The following is a 16,470-nucleotide window of genomic DNA, read 5'->3' on the forward strand; positions in this document are numbered from 1 at the left end:
CCTAGACCTGCTGAATTAGAAACTACCATTTAAGCCAGGCACCAGTGGCTCATGCTTGTAATCCTAGTTATTCAGGAGGCAGAGATCAGGAGGATCATAGTTTGAAGCCAGCCCCAGGGAAATAGTTTGTAAGACCCTATTAAAAAAAAAAAAAATCACAAAAAAAGGGCAGGGTGGCTCAAGTGGTAAGAGCACCTGCCTAGCAAGTGTGAGCCCCTAAATTCAAATATCATTACCACCAAAAAAAAACAAAAACAGAAAGAAAGGAGGGAAGAAAGAAAGAAAGAAACTATATGCATTCAAGTACTTGTGATCCTAGCACGAGGGAGGCTGAGGCAGGATTGTGATTTTGAGGCCAACCTGGGCTACAGAGTGAGACCCAATCTCAAAAAAACAAAACCAAAAGCAAACCCAAAAAACAAACAAAAGATTTGGGGTATATTACTTAATGATCCAGGAGATCAGCCCAGTCGGAGAAGAGCAGGCAGGTCAAAAAGGGTTGGCAGAGTGGCTCAAGTGGTAGAACACCTGCCCAGTGAGCCTGAGGCTCTGAGTTCAAACCTCAGTACTGCCAAAAAAAAAAAAAAAGAAAAAAGTAGATTCAAGAGAGTAAACTGGGTTGGCTCCTGAGCAGGGTCCTGGGGTGGATCAGAGGACAGAGATGCTAAGTGGGGGTTGACATTTTGGGGGCATCTATTAATTCTAGTGGACACTATTCTTGGCAATAGTTGTACATTGTTTCTTTTTTGGTGGTACTGGAGTTTGAACTCAGGGCTTCATGTTTGCAAAGCAGGCAGTCTACCAATTGAGCCACACCTGCAGTCCATTTTGCTCTGGTTATTTTGGAGATGGGATCTCATGAACAGTTTGTTCGGGCTGGTCTTGAACCTCAATCCTCCCCACCTCAGGCCCCCAAGTAGTACCTGGCAGCTATACTTCTTTTCTTTTGCAGTACTGGGGCTTGACTTCAGGGCCTATGCCTTGAGCCACTTCACCAGCCCTTTTCTGTGACAGGTTTTTTGAGATAGGGTCTTGTGAACTATTTGCCTGGGTTGGTTTTTAACTGTGATCCTTCTGATTTCTGCCTCCTGAGTAGCTAGGATTACAGGCTTGAGCCACTGGCTTATATGTCATTTCTTAATCCTCAAAACAACCCTGGAAGTGTTTTGTCCCCACATCCCTGATGCATGCCCATGTTAGGTAACTTGCTCAGTGTCACACAGCCAGTGGTTCCTCAGCCCTGCACCCATTTCCACCATGTGTGCCTCTACTGCTGCTGGGAGAGCCTTGGGCAGCAGAAGTCAGGAACCAGATGTAGGGCCTGGGCCTTCCCAAGTGTTGCTCACAGTGGGGTGGTGACGGCGGGTTGCCCTCCAACAGTCTTTGTGTTTCCTTCCTCCTGGGCCTGGGCAGCGTGCCCGGTAGGGTGTTCTGAAGAGCAGGGGTCTGGAGTCCAAGTTGGAGCTCTGTCTCTGCTGCTGTCAGCTGTGTCACTTGGGTAGTCCCTTCCTCCTGTGTTGGTTTGCTTGTTTGTGTATTCTAGCACCCACTTCTCAGAGGGGTTTTAAGGGCTGAGTGACCACAAACCATGAATGTGAAAGTATTTCATGTCTGTAAAGTGCCTTAGAAACATTAGTTACTGCAGGAATTATTTGATCATGATTATAGCAGATGAAAGAGTCAATCTGGTGTCAAATCTCACATCTGTACCACATATTCATTTATGAATTCACTCTTTCAACAAATCTTTATTGAGTCCCTAAAGGTGTTCTAGGAAGTGTGATGGTGAGTGGGGCAGGGTTGTGGGTCTCCGGATCTTTTAGTCAAGGAGAAGGGAGATGGGGAAACAGGTGCTGATGATGTGGGTGATGGTTGGTCACCATGCTGTGGACACATAGAAGACATGTGGGGTGTATGTGTCAAAAGGTTTTCCAGAGGAAGGAATTTCTATGGAAGAACTGGTAGCGGGTATAGTGGCTCATGCCTGTAATCCTAACTATCTGAGAGGCAGAGATCAGGAGGATTTCAGTTTAAGGACATCCTTGACAAAAAGTTTATGAGGAAAAAAAAAGTTTGTGAAACCACATCTCAACCAATAAAAAATTGCGTGGGGCAATAGCCAAGTTATGGAAACAGCCAAGATGTCCCACCACTGACGAATGGATTAAGAAAATGTGGTATCTATACACAATGGAATTTTATGCAGCCATGAAGAAGAACGAAATGTTATCATTCGCTGGTAAATGGATGGAATTGGAGAACATCATTCTGAGTGAGGTTAGCCTGGCTCAAAAAACCAAAAATCGTATGTTCTCCCTCATATGTGGACATTAGATCAAGGGCAAACACAACAAGGGGATTGGACTATGAGCACATGATAAAAGCGAGAGCACACAAGGGAGGGATGAGGATAGGTAAGACACCTAAAAAACTAGCTAGCATTTGTTGCCCTTAACGCAGAGAAACTAAAGCAGATACCTTAAAGCAACTGAGGCCAATAGGAAAAGGGGAACAGGTACTAGAGAAAAGGTTAGATCAAAAAGAATTAACCTAGAAGGTAACACCCATGCACAGGAAATCAATGTGAGTCAATGCCCTGTATAGCTATCCTTATCTCAACCAGTAAAAACCCTTGTTCCTTCCTATTATTGCTGATACTCTCTCTACAACAAAATTAGAAATAAGGGCAAAATAGTTTCTGCTGGGTATTGAGTGGGGGGAGAGGGAGGGGGCGGAGTGAGTGGTAAGGGAGGGGGTGGGGGCAGTGGGGAGAAATGAACCAATCCTTGTATGCACATATGAATAATAAAAGAAAAATGAAAAAAATAATAATAAAAAAAATAAAACCAGAAGGAAAAAATTCCTCTGTACAGAATTACCACATTAAAAAAAAAAAAATTGCGTGGGGCATGTCATACCAGCTATGCCAGAAGCAGATGATCACAATCCAGGCTGGCCTGGACATAAATGTGAGACCCTATCTCAAAAAATACCTAAAGCAGGGCTGGCGTAGTGGCTCAAGTGGTAGGGCACCTGCCTAGCAAATGTTCAAGCCCTGAGTTCAAACCCTAGGATCACCAAAAAAATTCTTTGCTGAGTGCTGGTGGCTCATGTCTATAATCTTAGTTACTCAGGAGGCAGAGGTCAGGGGGATTGAAGTTTGAAGCCAGCCCCGGGCAAATAGTTCCCAAGACCCTATCTTGAAAAAAACCCATTACAAAAAAGGGTTGATGGAGTGACTCAAGGTGTAGGCCCCAGTACCGAAAAAAAACCCAAAAAACCCTAAAGCAGCTGGGTACCAGTGGTTCATGCCTGTAATCTTAGATGCTTGGCAGGCTGAGATAGGGAGGACCGAAGTTTGAGGCCAGCAAGGCAAATAGTTCACGAAACCTTATCTGCAAAATAGCCAGAGCAACCTGGACTGGAGGTGTGGTTCAAGTGGTAGAGCACTTGTTTTGCAAGTGCAGTCTCATGGAAAGAAAAAAAAAAAAGTGAAAAGGGCTTTGAGTTGAGGGGGCAACTCAAATGGTAAAAGCATCTGCCTAGCAAGTAAAGATCCTGAGTTCAAACACCAGTACTGAAAAGAAAAGAAAGAAGAATTGTCCAGTACATTAGAAAGGAGCACACTCAATCTGGGGCATGGATAGGAAAGATACGTCAGAAGTATGGTTGGGCCTCCTAAGAGAGAAGAATCAACGGGGGGGGGGGGGGGTGTGTGTGTGTGTGTGTGTGTGTGTGTGTGTGTGTGTGTGTGTGTGTGTGTGTGTGTGTGTGTGTCAGAGAGAGAGAGAGAGGAGAAAGAGAAAATCAGAGAAGAGAGAGACAGAGACAGGGAGGGAAGGGAGAAAGTGTACTCTTTCTAACAGGCACAGGTTGTTCTATGACACCAGGGGTCAAGTGATGCCACCCTCCTTTGTTTCTTCACATTCAAGGTAGCAAAAAATCTAAAATCAGTCATCTTTCTTGCTCCCTCCCTTGGTTTTACCAGAATCTTGGGAGTTGTATAGTCTGGGAGATGTGGAGGGAACCTCTGGTTCTCAGTTTGTGAGGCACAAAGTGTGTCTGCTGTTCCCCAATGTCTAGACACCAGGGCTAACTTCTCTATGCCAGTCACTGCCACAACTTTTGCTGAGGTGTCAGGTCTGTCTCACTCATGCCATCTGTTCCCTTCCATTTGCCCAGTGTGACAGGTGGACATCTCAGGGCTGCCCCTTATTCCCTTTCTTTCCCTCGATGCCCATGCTGCTTTGTTGATGGGCATCAGTGGGGTCATCCTGCAGGAGCCACATAGGCAGAAAAGTGGACTGATAGAAGGATGCCAGGGGTGGGAGGTGGCAACAGGAAAGCCTGCATAGAGGATTGAAAGAAACAAACAAAACTTCTTCAGGAACCAAACAAACATATATGCAAATTGGATTTGGTCCCAGGGCCAGCAGACTGTGACTTCAGAGACCTTGGTTGGTTGGTTGGTTTATTTGCAGCATTGGGGATTGAACCCAAGGCCTCTCACACTTGCTAGGTCAGCATTCTACCACTTGAGCTATGCCTCCAGCCCTTTTGTTTTTATTTTGTCTTTTTTTGGTTTTGTTTTAGTTTTGAAATAGGGTCTCCTTAACTTTGCCTGGGATTGCCTTAAACTCATGATCCTCCTGCCTCAGCTTCCCAAAATGCGGGGATTACAGTCTTGTGGCACCACGTCCAGCCAGGAAGTTTCTTAGCAAACCCAGCACAGGAGAGCTCAGAACGGCAGAACAGTAGGCACGTTTGACCGAAGGGAGAGAGGGAAATTGTCTCATTATTTTGAAACTATTTTCAAGCGAGTTTCTCAATCACCAGAACACATCAAAGTCCAGCACTGCACCTATTTGAACAAGTCTTTCAACCTCCTCATTCCAGATTCCTGGGAGAAAGAGTATCTGATAAGCCCAGTCCAGCTTCTACATTGGTCAGGCCCTGGTCCAGTTGTTGTGGCCAAAGAAGGAGCAGGATCATATGAGCAAATGAGGCTGTTAATGGGGGAGAGTTGAGGATGGGGGAGGCAGTTTTCAGAGAAGCAGGGCTTGGGCTGAGCAAGTGTCCAGAAATCTGTCTATTACAGCCAGGTGCCAGTGGCTCATGCCTGTAACCTTAACTACTTGGGAGACTGAGATCAGGAGGATCTTACGCAGCTGGAGGTCAACCCAGGAAAATTCATGAGAGAGAAAGTTCACGAAATGCTACCTCCAAAATAACCAGACCAACTGGACTGGAGGTGTGGCTCAAGTGACAGATCACCCGCTTTGCAAGCACAAAGCCCTGAGTTCAAATCCTAGCTCCCCTCCCCCTCAAAAAAAGGAAAGAAATCTGTTTATTTATTTATTTTTTTGATGGTAGTGGGGTTTGAACTCAGGGCTTCATGCTTAGCAGGTGCTCCACCACTTGAGCCACTTCACCAGTCCTCTTTTTTGTGTTAGGTATCTTCCAGATAGGGTCTCTTGAACTATGTACCTGGGCTGGCTTTGAACCCCAATCCTCTTGATCTCTGCCTCCTGAGTAGCTAGGATTACAAGCATGAGCCACTGGTGCCCAGCAGAAATCTATTTATTACAATGCCTAAACCAACTTGCAGGATGAGTACAATGTTGTAGGTAAAAGGTGAGGGGTGTGGGGAAATGAAGGAGGCACAGTGTCCCAGGAAAAAAGAACAGCATGAGTTGGGTGAATGGGAAACAGTGGTGGGTGGAAGGAGCTCACTGGGCAAGGGAAGTCCTGTTAAAGAGCTTAGGGCAGGGAATTAGATTTGTAATAGAAAATCACTCTGGCTGTCTGGGAGGACCAGTTGGAAAGCAGCACAGCAAGGCTGCTGGACACCTGGTTCTCCAGGTGAGACAATGGTGGTCCACACTCCGAGGGATGCATTCTCCCAGAGTGACAGCACAAAGGTACAAGGCTGCTGTGGCCCATGTTGCATTCCAGGCCATGAGCACCTCTGCTAGAGGAGCATCCCCAGGTGCAAATGCCCCCCACCCAAAAGTGAGTCTTTGATACCCAAAGATGGTGCTTTCCTACACCCTTGCTTTTCAAAATGTGTCCCATTGACTAATTGAGAGTTTAAGGTTAAGGAAGGCAGAGTCTCAGGCCCTACTCCAGACCTATTGAATCTGAGTCTACATTTGAAAAGATCCTGCACACATTAGAAATGGAAAGCTAGGTCCTAAACCACTGCATGGAACTTCTGGGCAGCTCACGTGGGTCTTTTCCCTTGGCTGTGGACTTCCTCCTGTCTGGTTTGCTTGCTCAGGGTGGCCCTGGGGCTCTGACATAGTCCTCACCAGATGTCCAGGTGGAACTGTGTGATGTCCAGGTGGAACTGAGTGCTGAGTTCATGTGCCCAAACCTGATGGCCCTAACCCAGCCCTCCATCTCACCAGTTGTCTGTGTCTTCTGCATTTTCCCTGACAGGAGATAGTAGACTGGTTCAATGCCCTTCGTGCAGCCCGTCTACAATACCTAAAAATGGCCTTTCCTGAGTTTCCAGAGTCTGAGGTGAGCAAAATTTGGACCCCAGCTTCTGAGTCTCCCCTCTGCTACCTCCTTCTCTTCTTGTCTCCTGACCCGTAAGACACTTAGAGGCCACAGGTTTGTTCCAGAGGCCTTGAGACTTGGGGTCTGGGCACCTCAAAGGGAAGCCAAAGGCTTTGTCTTGAGGAGGCTGGAGGGTTCCAGAAAAAGAATCCTCTAAAAAAAGGATTGGTTTCTTCCCTCTAGGTCAGATGGCCACTGTCTGTAGTGTCAAGGGGCTCAGCCTTTGGGCATTGCTTTCCGACCCCTTCTCCCACTAAAATGTTTAAATGCTTCTTATTACTGTTTACAAAATGTATTTGCTTTTTGGTTTTGGGTTTTCAATTCCGTCTCTACCTTCCAGCCTCCCAAGTGCTGGGATTATAAGTAGCTATTACCATGCCTGACTAACAAAGTGCTTTTGAGACCATTTTATCTTTTAAAAAAATTTTTATTATTATTATTATTTTAATTTATTTAGCAGTCCTGGGGTTTGAACTCAAGACTTCATGCTTGCTAGGCAGGTGCTCTACTGCCTGAGTCACTCTACCAGCCATTTTTTTATGCTTGGTATTTTCAAGATAGGGTCTCCAGAATTATTTGCCTGGCTGTCTTTGAACTGATCTCTGCCTCCCAAGTAGCTAGGATTACAGGCCTGAGTCACCCATGGCCAGCTTTATTTTTTTACTTCTTGGTAGTACTGGGGTTTGAACTCAGGGCCTCACACTTGTTCTACCACTTGAGCTGCTTCTCCAGCCCTATCTTATAACTCTTTTTGTTTTATCTAGTAATCCCATAGAGCAGGCAGTTAGGCAGGGTGATTGTTTCCGTTTTATTGATGAGAACCTGAGTCCCGGAAGGTCACATAAATAACGGAAAGTTCTCTTCCCACCCATGACCCCTTTGCACTGAGGTGCACTTGACTCAGGAACATCTTGGGAGCCTCTCCATTACAATTGTAAAAGGAGCTGGCCTGCCTGTGGTGGCCAAGGAGATAGTGAGCCTGAGCACTTTCTCTTGATTTTCTCCAGCTGTCTGGGGCCTCTATCTAGTTTCCTCAGCTTGGCTGAGGAAGCTTAGAAGGTGTGGGTCAGAGAATGCTGTTTCCAGCCAGGGGGCTTGGGCCATCACAGTGCTCTGTCACTGACTTGCTACACAGCCCATATAGGTCATGACACCATTCTATGCATCAGAAGAGGATGGCTGGTTCAGGTCATCTGTGGGTCCCTTCCCGTTCTGAGACGCTATTGTCTGGTCCGTTTTCTTGTTTGGTTTGTTTGTTTTGGGATTTGAACTCAGGGCCTAGGCTTGTTAGGCAGGCGCTCTACCATTTGGGTCACTCTGCTAGCCCTCTGATCCCTGTTTGAAACTTCCCTCCAAGAAGGTTGGGCTTTTTTTTTTCAGTACTGGAGTTTGAACTCAGGGACTTGAGCTTATTAGTCAAGCACTCTACAACTTGAGCCACACCCCCCAGCCCTTTTTGCTTTAGTTTTTCAGATAGGGTCATGAGCTTTTGCTCTAGCTGACCTCAGACCTTGATCCTCCTTCCAAGTAGCTGGAGTTAAAGGCATGCACTACTATACCCAGTTTCTTTTTCTCTCTTTTTTTTTTTTTTTGGTGGAACTGAAGTTTGAACTCAGGGCTTCACACTTCAAAGCAGGCACTCTACCATTTGAGCCATCTCTTCAGTTCATTTTGCTCTGGTTATTTTTTGGAGATGGGGGTGTCCAAAACTATTTGCCAGACTGGCCTAGAACTAAGATCCTCCCAATCTCAGCCTCTGAAGTAGTTAGAATTATAGCCATGGGCCACCAGCACCCAGCTCCCAGGTTCTTTTTTGAGGTAAGGTCTTGCTAACTCCCTCCTCCACCCCAGGGCTGGCCTTGAACCATGATCCTCCCAATTTCTGCCTCCCAAGTAGCTGGGATTACAGGTGTGAGCTACCAGCTCATGGCTTAGGAGGACTTTTGTGAATGATAGGAGTGGAGGGACCATGCCATCCTGGGATGTTCTTATTCCATCCCAGGAATAAGAACTTCTTAACTTATCTGTTAAGTTCCTCAATTCCAAGGTTTTTAGGGAGCTGGGTGTCTGAGATAAAGACAGTCTAGCCCCAATGATGCACTGAGATGGCAGCTTCTTAGGCACAGTTCCAGCAAGGCCAGGGGTCAGGGCACTCCCAGAGCTACTTCCTGCTGGCTCAGTGGGCAGGGAGTCCAGGGTGCAGATTGCTAAGCAAGAGGAGGGCAGGGTAAAGAGCAGACTCTGGCTTGGCTTCCTGTCTTTGCTGATTGGTATGGAGGAAATTGGTTTTCGACCAACATCTTCAATGTTCTCTTGCCTCTCCATGGCATCATTACCCTAATACACCCTGGCTCTCCTACCAGCCTGCCTCTTTCCTGTCTTTCCTCCCACTCTACCTGTGCCATGCGTTTCTGGGCAATCACCCAGGACTGGCTCAGCCTGAAGAATTCAGATCCTGAAAACCCAGGGAGTCCCATGGGTTGTGGTCCTTTAATCAGAAATGTATATAGGGCTGGGGTGTAGCTCAGTGACAGAGTGCTTTGCATACATTAGGCCCCAGGTTCCATTTCTAGCACAAAAGAAAGGAAAGGAAGGGAAGAAAAGGAAGGGACAGGCACAGACTCTGAAGTCAAAGAGCCTGGTGTATCACCCAGGTAAGTTACCTTGCCTCTCGGGCCTCAGTGTTCTCCTCTGCCACCATGGACCCAATGCCCAACTTGCAGGGCACTTTTGAGAATGCAATGAGTGGAGTGTGTGAAGTGCAGTAAGGAGTCCTCAAGCCATGTGATTTCCCTTCTTCTTCCCTTTGTTCCTCTGAGCCTTGACTAGCCCTGCACTGGTTCATGTTTGGAATATGCAGGAGCTCAGGGCTCTTGTTTTCTCTATATGGAAGAATCAAAGGCTTTTGAATGTATTTTAGAGAAAAGGGAGTAGCATAGCTCAGATTTTCATTTCTGGCCCTCCAGTTCCTCCCCTTTCAGACTTCCCATTGTTATTCCCCAGACCTCATCTCCCCTTTGCCTCTGCCCTGTGTCCTGGAGCTCAGGAGGCCCTGCTGTGTTCCTGGAAGCCTAGACTTCCCTTTGAAGCTGTAGACTTGCCTGATTTTTCCCCCCAGAAGCATATGCCAGCAAACATATGTCCCCAGAAGCATCTCTGAGGGCATAGAAAGGGCTCCTGGAGATCATATGGTCAAGTCTCCTCATTGCATGGGAGGAAACAGGCTCCTGAGAGAGAAGTCTTTTTCTTTTCTTTTTTTGCAGTTCTGGGGTTTGAACTCAGAGCCTACACCTTGAGTCACTCCACCAGTTTTTTTTTATGTGATAGCTTTTTTTGAGATAGGGTCTCCTGACCTATTTGCCTGGGGTTGGCTTTGAACCACAATCCTCCTAATCTCTGCCTCCCGAATAGGTAGGATTACAGGCGTGATCCACCAGCGCCCGGTTCAGAAACAGAATTCTTATCAAGGTAACACAGCTGGTTGAGGCTAGAGCATGTTTGTCAAGCCCAGGTCTCCTGACTTCTTGTCCAGGGCTTTCTTTATTTGCCGACCCTGTTATCACCTCCTGGTGGTCCTATGCCAGAGTCTCTACCCACCTGTAATCCCAACTACTCAGGAGGCAGAGGTAGGAAGACCACAGTTCAGGACATGGCCAAAGTTAGCGAGACCCTATCTGAAAAACAAGCTAAAAGCAAACAGGATTAGGGGTATGGCTCAAGAGGTAGAGCAGTTCCCAAGCAAGTGGGAGGCCCCTGGATTCAACCCCCAGTACTGCTCTCCCCTCATCCCCCCCCAAAAAAAATCCCTACCAGTTACCAACTCTCAGCTAGGGAGCCTGGTCAGAGGCTCTGGCACGTTTGTGCTTTAGCATCTTAGTGTGTGACACTTAGGAGTACAGCCTAGTGCTGGTCAGTCCTAGGTATGAAACCTACCTCTTTATGCTACCAGGTACACTGACTTTGGGAAAATCCCCTATCACTTCTCTGTGGTCAGGTTTCTTTGTATGTACAATGAGGCTGATAAGACCCACACAGGGTAGATGACAATTGTACCCAGAGCCTGACACAGTAGACTCTGGGAAACTCTTCTTGACAAGGGGGTCTCCTCTCAGCCTTGCCTGAGTCCATGCCATGATTCAGCCATGCTGGTAAGCTCTGCAGACCTCTGGGATGCTGTTGACTAGCTTTGTTGAAATATTTATATCATATCCAGTGCATATTCCAACTATAACCCCAAAACCGTAAGTGCACATCCTTCTGCATTCCAAACTTCCCCTTTGTCTGCGAACCAAGTTCAGTCGGGAATCTTGAGCCCCTGGGTGTGAGTATGTAATCAGTATCTGTCTCTCTTCCCCCCAGCTTGTGCCTTTCATCACCAGGAACTACCTCAAACAAGGCTACATGGAAAAGACTGGTCCAAAGGTAAATTCTATCACTCTCTGGGAGGGACATTCATGGCCCTGTCCCAACCACACTAAGAGGGCAGAATTTGGGAGGTGTGAAATGGGGAGGGAGGGAAGGGAAGAACACCAGTGTCAGTGAGTTCCTGGGTTGAAGGACTGAGTGGAGGCTGGGTTTTAGCTGGTGTGTGATCCAGCACTACTCAGGGCTTCTCCCTCTCGTGCCCCGCCCCCATCCTCATCGCCATGTTTCATTCTTCTGAACTCCCTCTACCAACTCTATCCCGGAAAAGCAGGACAGCAAAGGGACAGGTTTTGGGTTGCTGTTCTAGAACATTCATGTGCTGTGTACCAAGAGCCCACCAGGACTGTCCAGGGAAGAGAGGCTGAAGACTAGTCTAAGAAAACACACACATCGCACTCCCTCCCTCACCCTTGGGCTGGCTCCCCTTGTGAAACCGCCTCCCTCCCCAGGGCCTGGTCCTTCTCACTTATCTCTGAAGGAAGGGAAAGCCAGCTGCCCCTGTGGGGTGGAGCCAAGGTGCTGAGGGGGGTGAGGCTCCAAGTCTGGCTGGAGGGGATCCAGGTGGTTGAGAAAGGAGGGAGAGGAAGGAGGAAGAGAAGAGGCCTGAGGCAAGTGAGCTCCCTTACAAGTGGCCACATTCCAATGCTTTTTAAAAGGTTGAATGTGGTGTCAGGGGAGAGAGTGAAAAAAGCCTCAGTGGGTTGGAAAAGTGGCTGAGAGTTGTTTCAGAATCTTCCCTCCCTAGCCAGGCACAGCCCTCCCCCCAGGTTCTTGCTCCAGTCCTGACCTAGCTTAGAATTTGGCCAAGGCCAGCACTTTCAGCCCTGCTGAGCAGCAGCCACTTCTGATTTCCCCAGCTTCCTTTTTCTTAGCCTTCTTTGTCCCCAGCCCAAGAAAGAGGAGGCAGCACTAGAGGCAGTGTGCGCGGGGAGGGGAGAGCAGAGCCTTCTCCAGCCAGAAGAAGCATTTGGGCTTCTGACTGCAGAAGTCAGACTAGAGAACCCGAGGCACCGACCACCCTTGATCCCCAGCTTTGCATCCCTGGTAAGAGGTTCCCTCTTCCGCAGCAGAGAGAACCTTTCAAGAAAAGATGGTTTGCCCTGGATCCCCAGGAGCGGAGGCTGCTGTATTACAAGAACCCCCTGGTAAGAGCCATTCCACAATGCCCCAGACAGATGTGAGCCGTGCTTGCAAGAGACTAGCAGATAAACCATGTCCTGGAGCACCAGGGCTGGGGAACACCTGTGCCCCTGCTTCTCTCTGTCAGCTCCTGTTCAGGAAGTCCATTCGGGTTTCCCCAACACTGCCAACTGTGGTTAGATACAGTGTATTTCCTCCTCCAGTCCCCAGGTCTCACTTCTACCCAGGAGGCCAAGAAGTGGAGTGGTTAGAGATGTGGGCTCTGGTCTCAGCCCTGACATTGTGGTGGTGTGCCCAGGGCAGGGAATGCACTTAGTTTTCTATGCCTCACTTGGCAAAAAATAGGCTTACTATGAATGCCTTGCTCAGAGGTAGCGATGATGAGTGTATACATTGTTGCAAAGCACTCAAATTCCTGGTGCCTAGTGCCCTATGTATAAATGCTAAGTATATTTTCAACAGATGATATGTGGAAGGGTTTTATAAAACCTTTCAGAGTCACCCTGGGAGAAATCCCAGCAGTGGCTCTTATAATCCTTTACCAAAATAGAGCTTGGGGGCTGTTAGGGCTGTCCAGCGTGGCCTTTGATGACGAGGTGCCTTTGGTTTTCAGGATGCCTTTGAACAGGGCCAGGTTTTTCTCGGGAGCAAGGAGCAGGGATACGAAGTATATGAAGACCTGCCCAAGGGCATTCGAGGGAATCGCTGGAAAGCCGGCCTTACCATCGTCACCCCAGAGCGGAGGTTCATCTTCACCTGTGCCAGCGAGAAGGAGCAGCGGGAATGGCTGGAAAGTTTGCGGGATGTCCTGTCCTGCCCCTTGTCACCCCTCCACCTCCTCAGTGAGAAGCAGGGACTGGGGGTGGTTCTTTTGGCTGAGGGCAGAAAGGGGTTTCTTCACTTGGGCTCAGCTGTGAAACCACAAAGCCCTCTGTGCTTTCCATGGCCTTCCTTCTGCCAAGGAAAAATACAGACCTTGCACATTACTGCCAGAAAGTCCCCTCGGCCCAAGTTCCTCTAACTGGGCCCTTCTCCACGCACTTCAGGCAGAGTTGGGCCTCTGCAGAACCCTAAGCTGGCTCTACCATGCTGGGCTGGGCAGCCTCCTCCCCTCCCCCTTCCTTTTCTCATGAGAAAACCCTGGCCTGGTATTATTAGCAGAGGTCACCCTGCTAGGCAGCTCCTGGAATTCTGGATTCCTCCCCACCCAGAGAGAGGGTTATTTTTAGTGCCCTTCTTTTCCCCTGGGTCCTCCCCTCTGTCTCTCTCCTCTTCACCCCAAGCATGTCACAAGGAGGTGTCCCTGTCTGCTGACAGCCTTGCCTAAGGGGAGATGTGCTGAGTTAGGGCAGGAAGTTTCTGGCTTACGGGCCTGGCTTTTGCAGGGAAAGAAGTTCTGTGCTTGGAAACATACAGACTGAGCAGGTGACCCCACACAGCAAATTGGGGGAGCCCTTCTGCTCTATGAGTCTGACCAGTATGAACACAAACTCTCCTCACTGCCCCGGTTCCTGAAGCTGCAGAGCCTCAAGAAAGGATGCAGAAGCAGGCCTTAGGGAAGCCTTCTGTTTTCTGTTCTCCGTCTGTCTTGTTCTCTCTCTCCTTTTCTCTTGCTTTCTAACCTGCACCCCTCTGTCTCTCACTCTTTTAGTCTGTTTTTAAATGCTTTTTCTTTTTGAATCTATTTTTTTTAATCCTGGCTCCCTCTGTCATTGCACCCCTGTCATCCTGCTGTCCTCTTCTCTCCAGAAGGACTGCACTGTCTGGGCCACCTCCCTCAGCCTCTTGTTTCCCTTGCAGCTGCATCAGCAGGGAGTGGAGGCAGAAGCAGGTGACCCATCGCTGAGGAGCCTGTGGGCACTGAGCACCTGAGTTCCTGGTGGCCTTGCCTCCAGAGAACTCATCTCTGCTCTGGTTGCCCAGCAGGGGTGCCTCATAGCCAGCAGCCATCCCAGGCAGTGATCTCTGCCATGACTGAAGCTGTGACTTATCCTCCTACACCCTGGGCTTCCTCCTGCTGCCACTGCCCAGCATCAGAGAGCTGCAGATCAGGTGCAGAGATGAGCACGCGGCCCTGCCACACACACCTTGGCCTGACATGTCCTGAAGACCCAGAACTTTCTCACATCTGAAATAGAGGCGCTGTAAGAAAAAGGCACCCAGAGCATTGTGCAAGTGCATTTTGCCAAAAGAAAAAAAAAAGTTTAAACTTAACCACGAGTAAATAATCAGACAAATGCAAATTCACATTGGGTACCTGCTGCTAAACAACTAGCCTGGACTCTTCAAAAGGTCAATATCATGAAAGATACAGATACACTAGAATACAGGAAACTAAGACATGGCAACCAGATGCTGTTTGAGATTCTTGATTGGGCCATGAATTAAAAAAAAAAAGGTGTAAAAGACATAACTGAAATATTGAGAAATCTGAATATGGATGTATAGTAGCTATTGTAAAATCGTGATAATCATGCTGTATTTGTATAGGAGAATGTTCCTGTTCTTAGAAGATATTGCTATAGTAAAATGTAAAAATGACACCTACAGCTGATTCTTAAAGAGTTCAACAAAAAATGCATGTATCCAGTATATGAACAGAATGTGTGTTATTCATAGCTATACTTGTCTCTCCACATGTGTACATACATATACAATGTACAGAGAGATCGTGCCACTGTAAAATGTTAGTGACTGATGAATCTAAATGAAATATAGGTGGGCATTTATTTTCCTATTCATGCAAATGTTATATAAACTTGAAAGTTTTCATATTAAAAAGTTGAAAAATAATTTTAAACATTGTTATTAGTATGTAATGGTTATATGTGGGGTTTCCCTGAAAAGTTGAAAAAATTTTAAAACATCCACTTTTTACTCTTCAAAAACAGTGGTTTTTATGCAGAGTGCTTGCCTAGCATGCATTAGACCCCAGGTTCCATCCCCAGCACCACAGAAAGAAAGGACGAGGTGGGGTGCCAGTGGCTCACTCCTAGAATCCTAGCTACTCATGAGACAAAGATCAGGAGGATCATGCTTCAAAGCCAGTTTGGGCAAATATCTCATGAGACCCTATCTTGAAAAAAGCCATCATAAAAAAGGGCTGGTGGAGTGGCTCAAGTTGTAGGCCCTGAGTTCAAACTCCAGTACTGCAAAAAAAATGTTCCTGGAAGCTGGGTGTGGTGGTGCATGCCTATAATCTCATCACTTGGGAGGCTAAGGCAGGAGGATTGTGAGTTTGAGGCCAGCCTAGGCTACATTCAGTGAGATTAAGACCAGCCTGGGCTATATAGTGAGACTCTGACTCAAAAAGCTAAAAAGAGCAAGGTGCTAGTAGCTCACGATTTCGGTTCGAAGCCAGCCTGGGCAAATAGTTCATGAGACCCTGCTGGAAAATACCCATCACAAAATGGGACTGATAGAATAACTCAAGTGCTACAGTGCCTGCCAGTAAGCATGAGGTCCTGAGTTCAAACCCCAGTACCACCAAAAATTAAATCAATAAGTAAAATGCTCCTGCGAGAGTTCCATCTTTATGCACATTTGAGAAGAAATAGAAGCCCAGATAATAACAAAATGATGCTACATTGATGATCATAGCACTCTAGAAGAAGCAAGCTGAGGACACACAGTTCCACTGGATCACAAGGCAGAGGGCCACCCAAGGTCTGAACCCGCCACTAACTTGAGACCAATGGAAAATTCACTTCTCCAGCACTTTGCCTTGGTTTTTGACTTTCAAATGAGGAAGCTGCACTAACTATTAAAACTGAGTGTAAGTAACAAGTATTTCTGACCACCTCCCAAGTGTCGGGGGGCCACTATTCCAAGCCCAGTGGAAGGCAGGCTAAGATGAAGTGGCCCCTGTTGTCACGGATTTCAACTGCAGGGGGCAGCAGTCCTTAACCAGGGCAGCACTAGGAGGGAGGAAGGACAGAAAGGGGAAGCACAGGCTGCCCTGGGAGTGTGCGGCAATAGGGCTTACCCTAATGGAGAGGGAGAAAGAAGTCTCCTTCCTCTCCAGAAAGTGATGTTGAAGTTAAAACCTCTAAGCTGTGTAGAGGTTGGTCAAGGGAAGAGGGTGAAGAAAACACTTTAAGCTAAGGGAAGAAAATGTTCAAAGGCCCCAAGATGGGAAAGAGGAACTGAAAGAAATCTCAAGTGGCTGGAGTGTTCCAGAAACAGATGGCCAAGACCCCTGCTCAGTGATTGGTTGTCCCTTTCCTCACCTTTCAGGGGAAATAAATTGGGAGTTCAGTCCTCACTTCAATGGAGACCCAGAGGCTGAGGACATTCCTTAAGTTCCCCAATCAGAGGACAAGCAAGACTTTGTAACCGGAG

At 47.6% G+C, this 16,470-nt stretch overlaps 1 protein-coding gene across 11 annotated transcripts in view; it reads left to right on the plus strand.

Moving 5' to 3' along the window:
- Nucleotides 1-14,592, plus strand: part of LOC141413789 (arf-GAP with dual PH domain-containing protein 2) — a 43,929-nt gene extending 29,337 nt beyond the window's left edge. For 7 of the 11 annotated variants that reach the window (XM_074046396.1, XM_074046398.1, XM_074046395.1 and 4 more), the window contains 4 exons: nt 6,442-6,525; nt 10,924-10,986; nt 12,057-12,134; nt 12,743-14,592. In XM_074046396.1, the coding sequence (XP_073902497.1) occupies nt 6,442-6,525; nt 10,924-10,986; nt 12,057-12,134; nt 12,743-13,150 (633 nt within the window). In that variant the 3' untranslated portion in view covers nt 13,151-14,592. The remainder of the gene's footprint in view (nt 1-6,441; nt 6,526-10,923; nt 10,987-12,056; nt 12,135-12,742) is intronic. The other 4 variants (XM_074046394.1, XM_074046391.1, XM_074046392.1 and 1 more) reach the window with 4 other exon arrangements.
- Nucleotides 14,593-16,470: the final 1,878 nt, after the last annotated feature.

The sequence above is a fragment of the Castor canadensis genome, chromosome 11, assembly GCF_047511655.1.
Source record: "Castor canadensis chromosome 11, mCasCan1.hap1v2, whole genome shotgun sequence".
Lineage (NCBI taxonomy): Eukaryota > Metazoa > Chordata > Mammalia > Rodentia > Castoridae > Castor > Castor canadensis.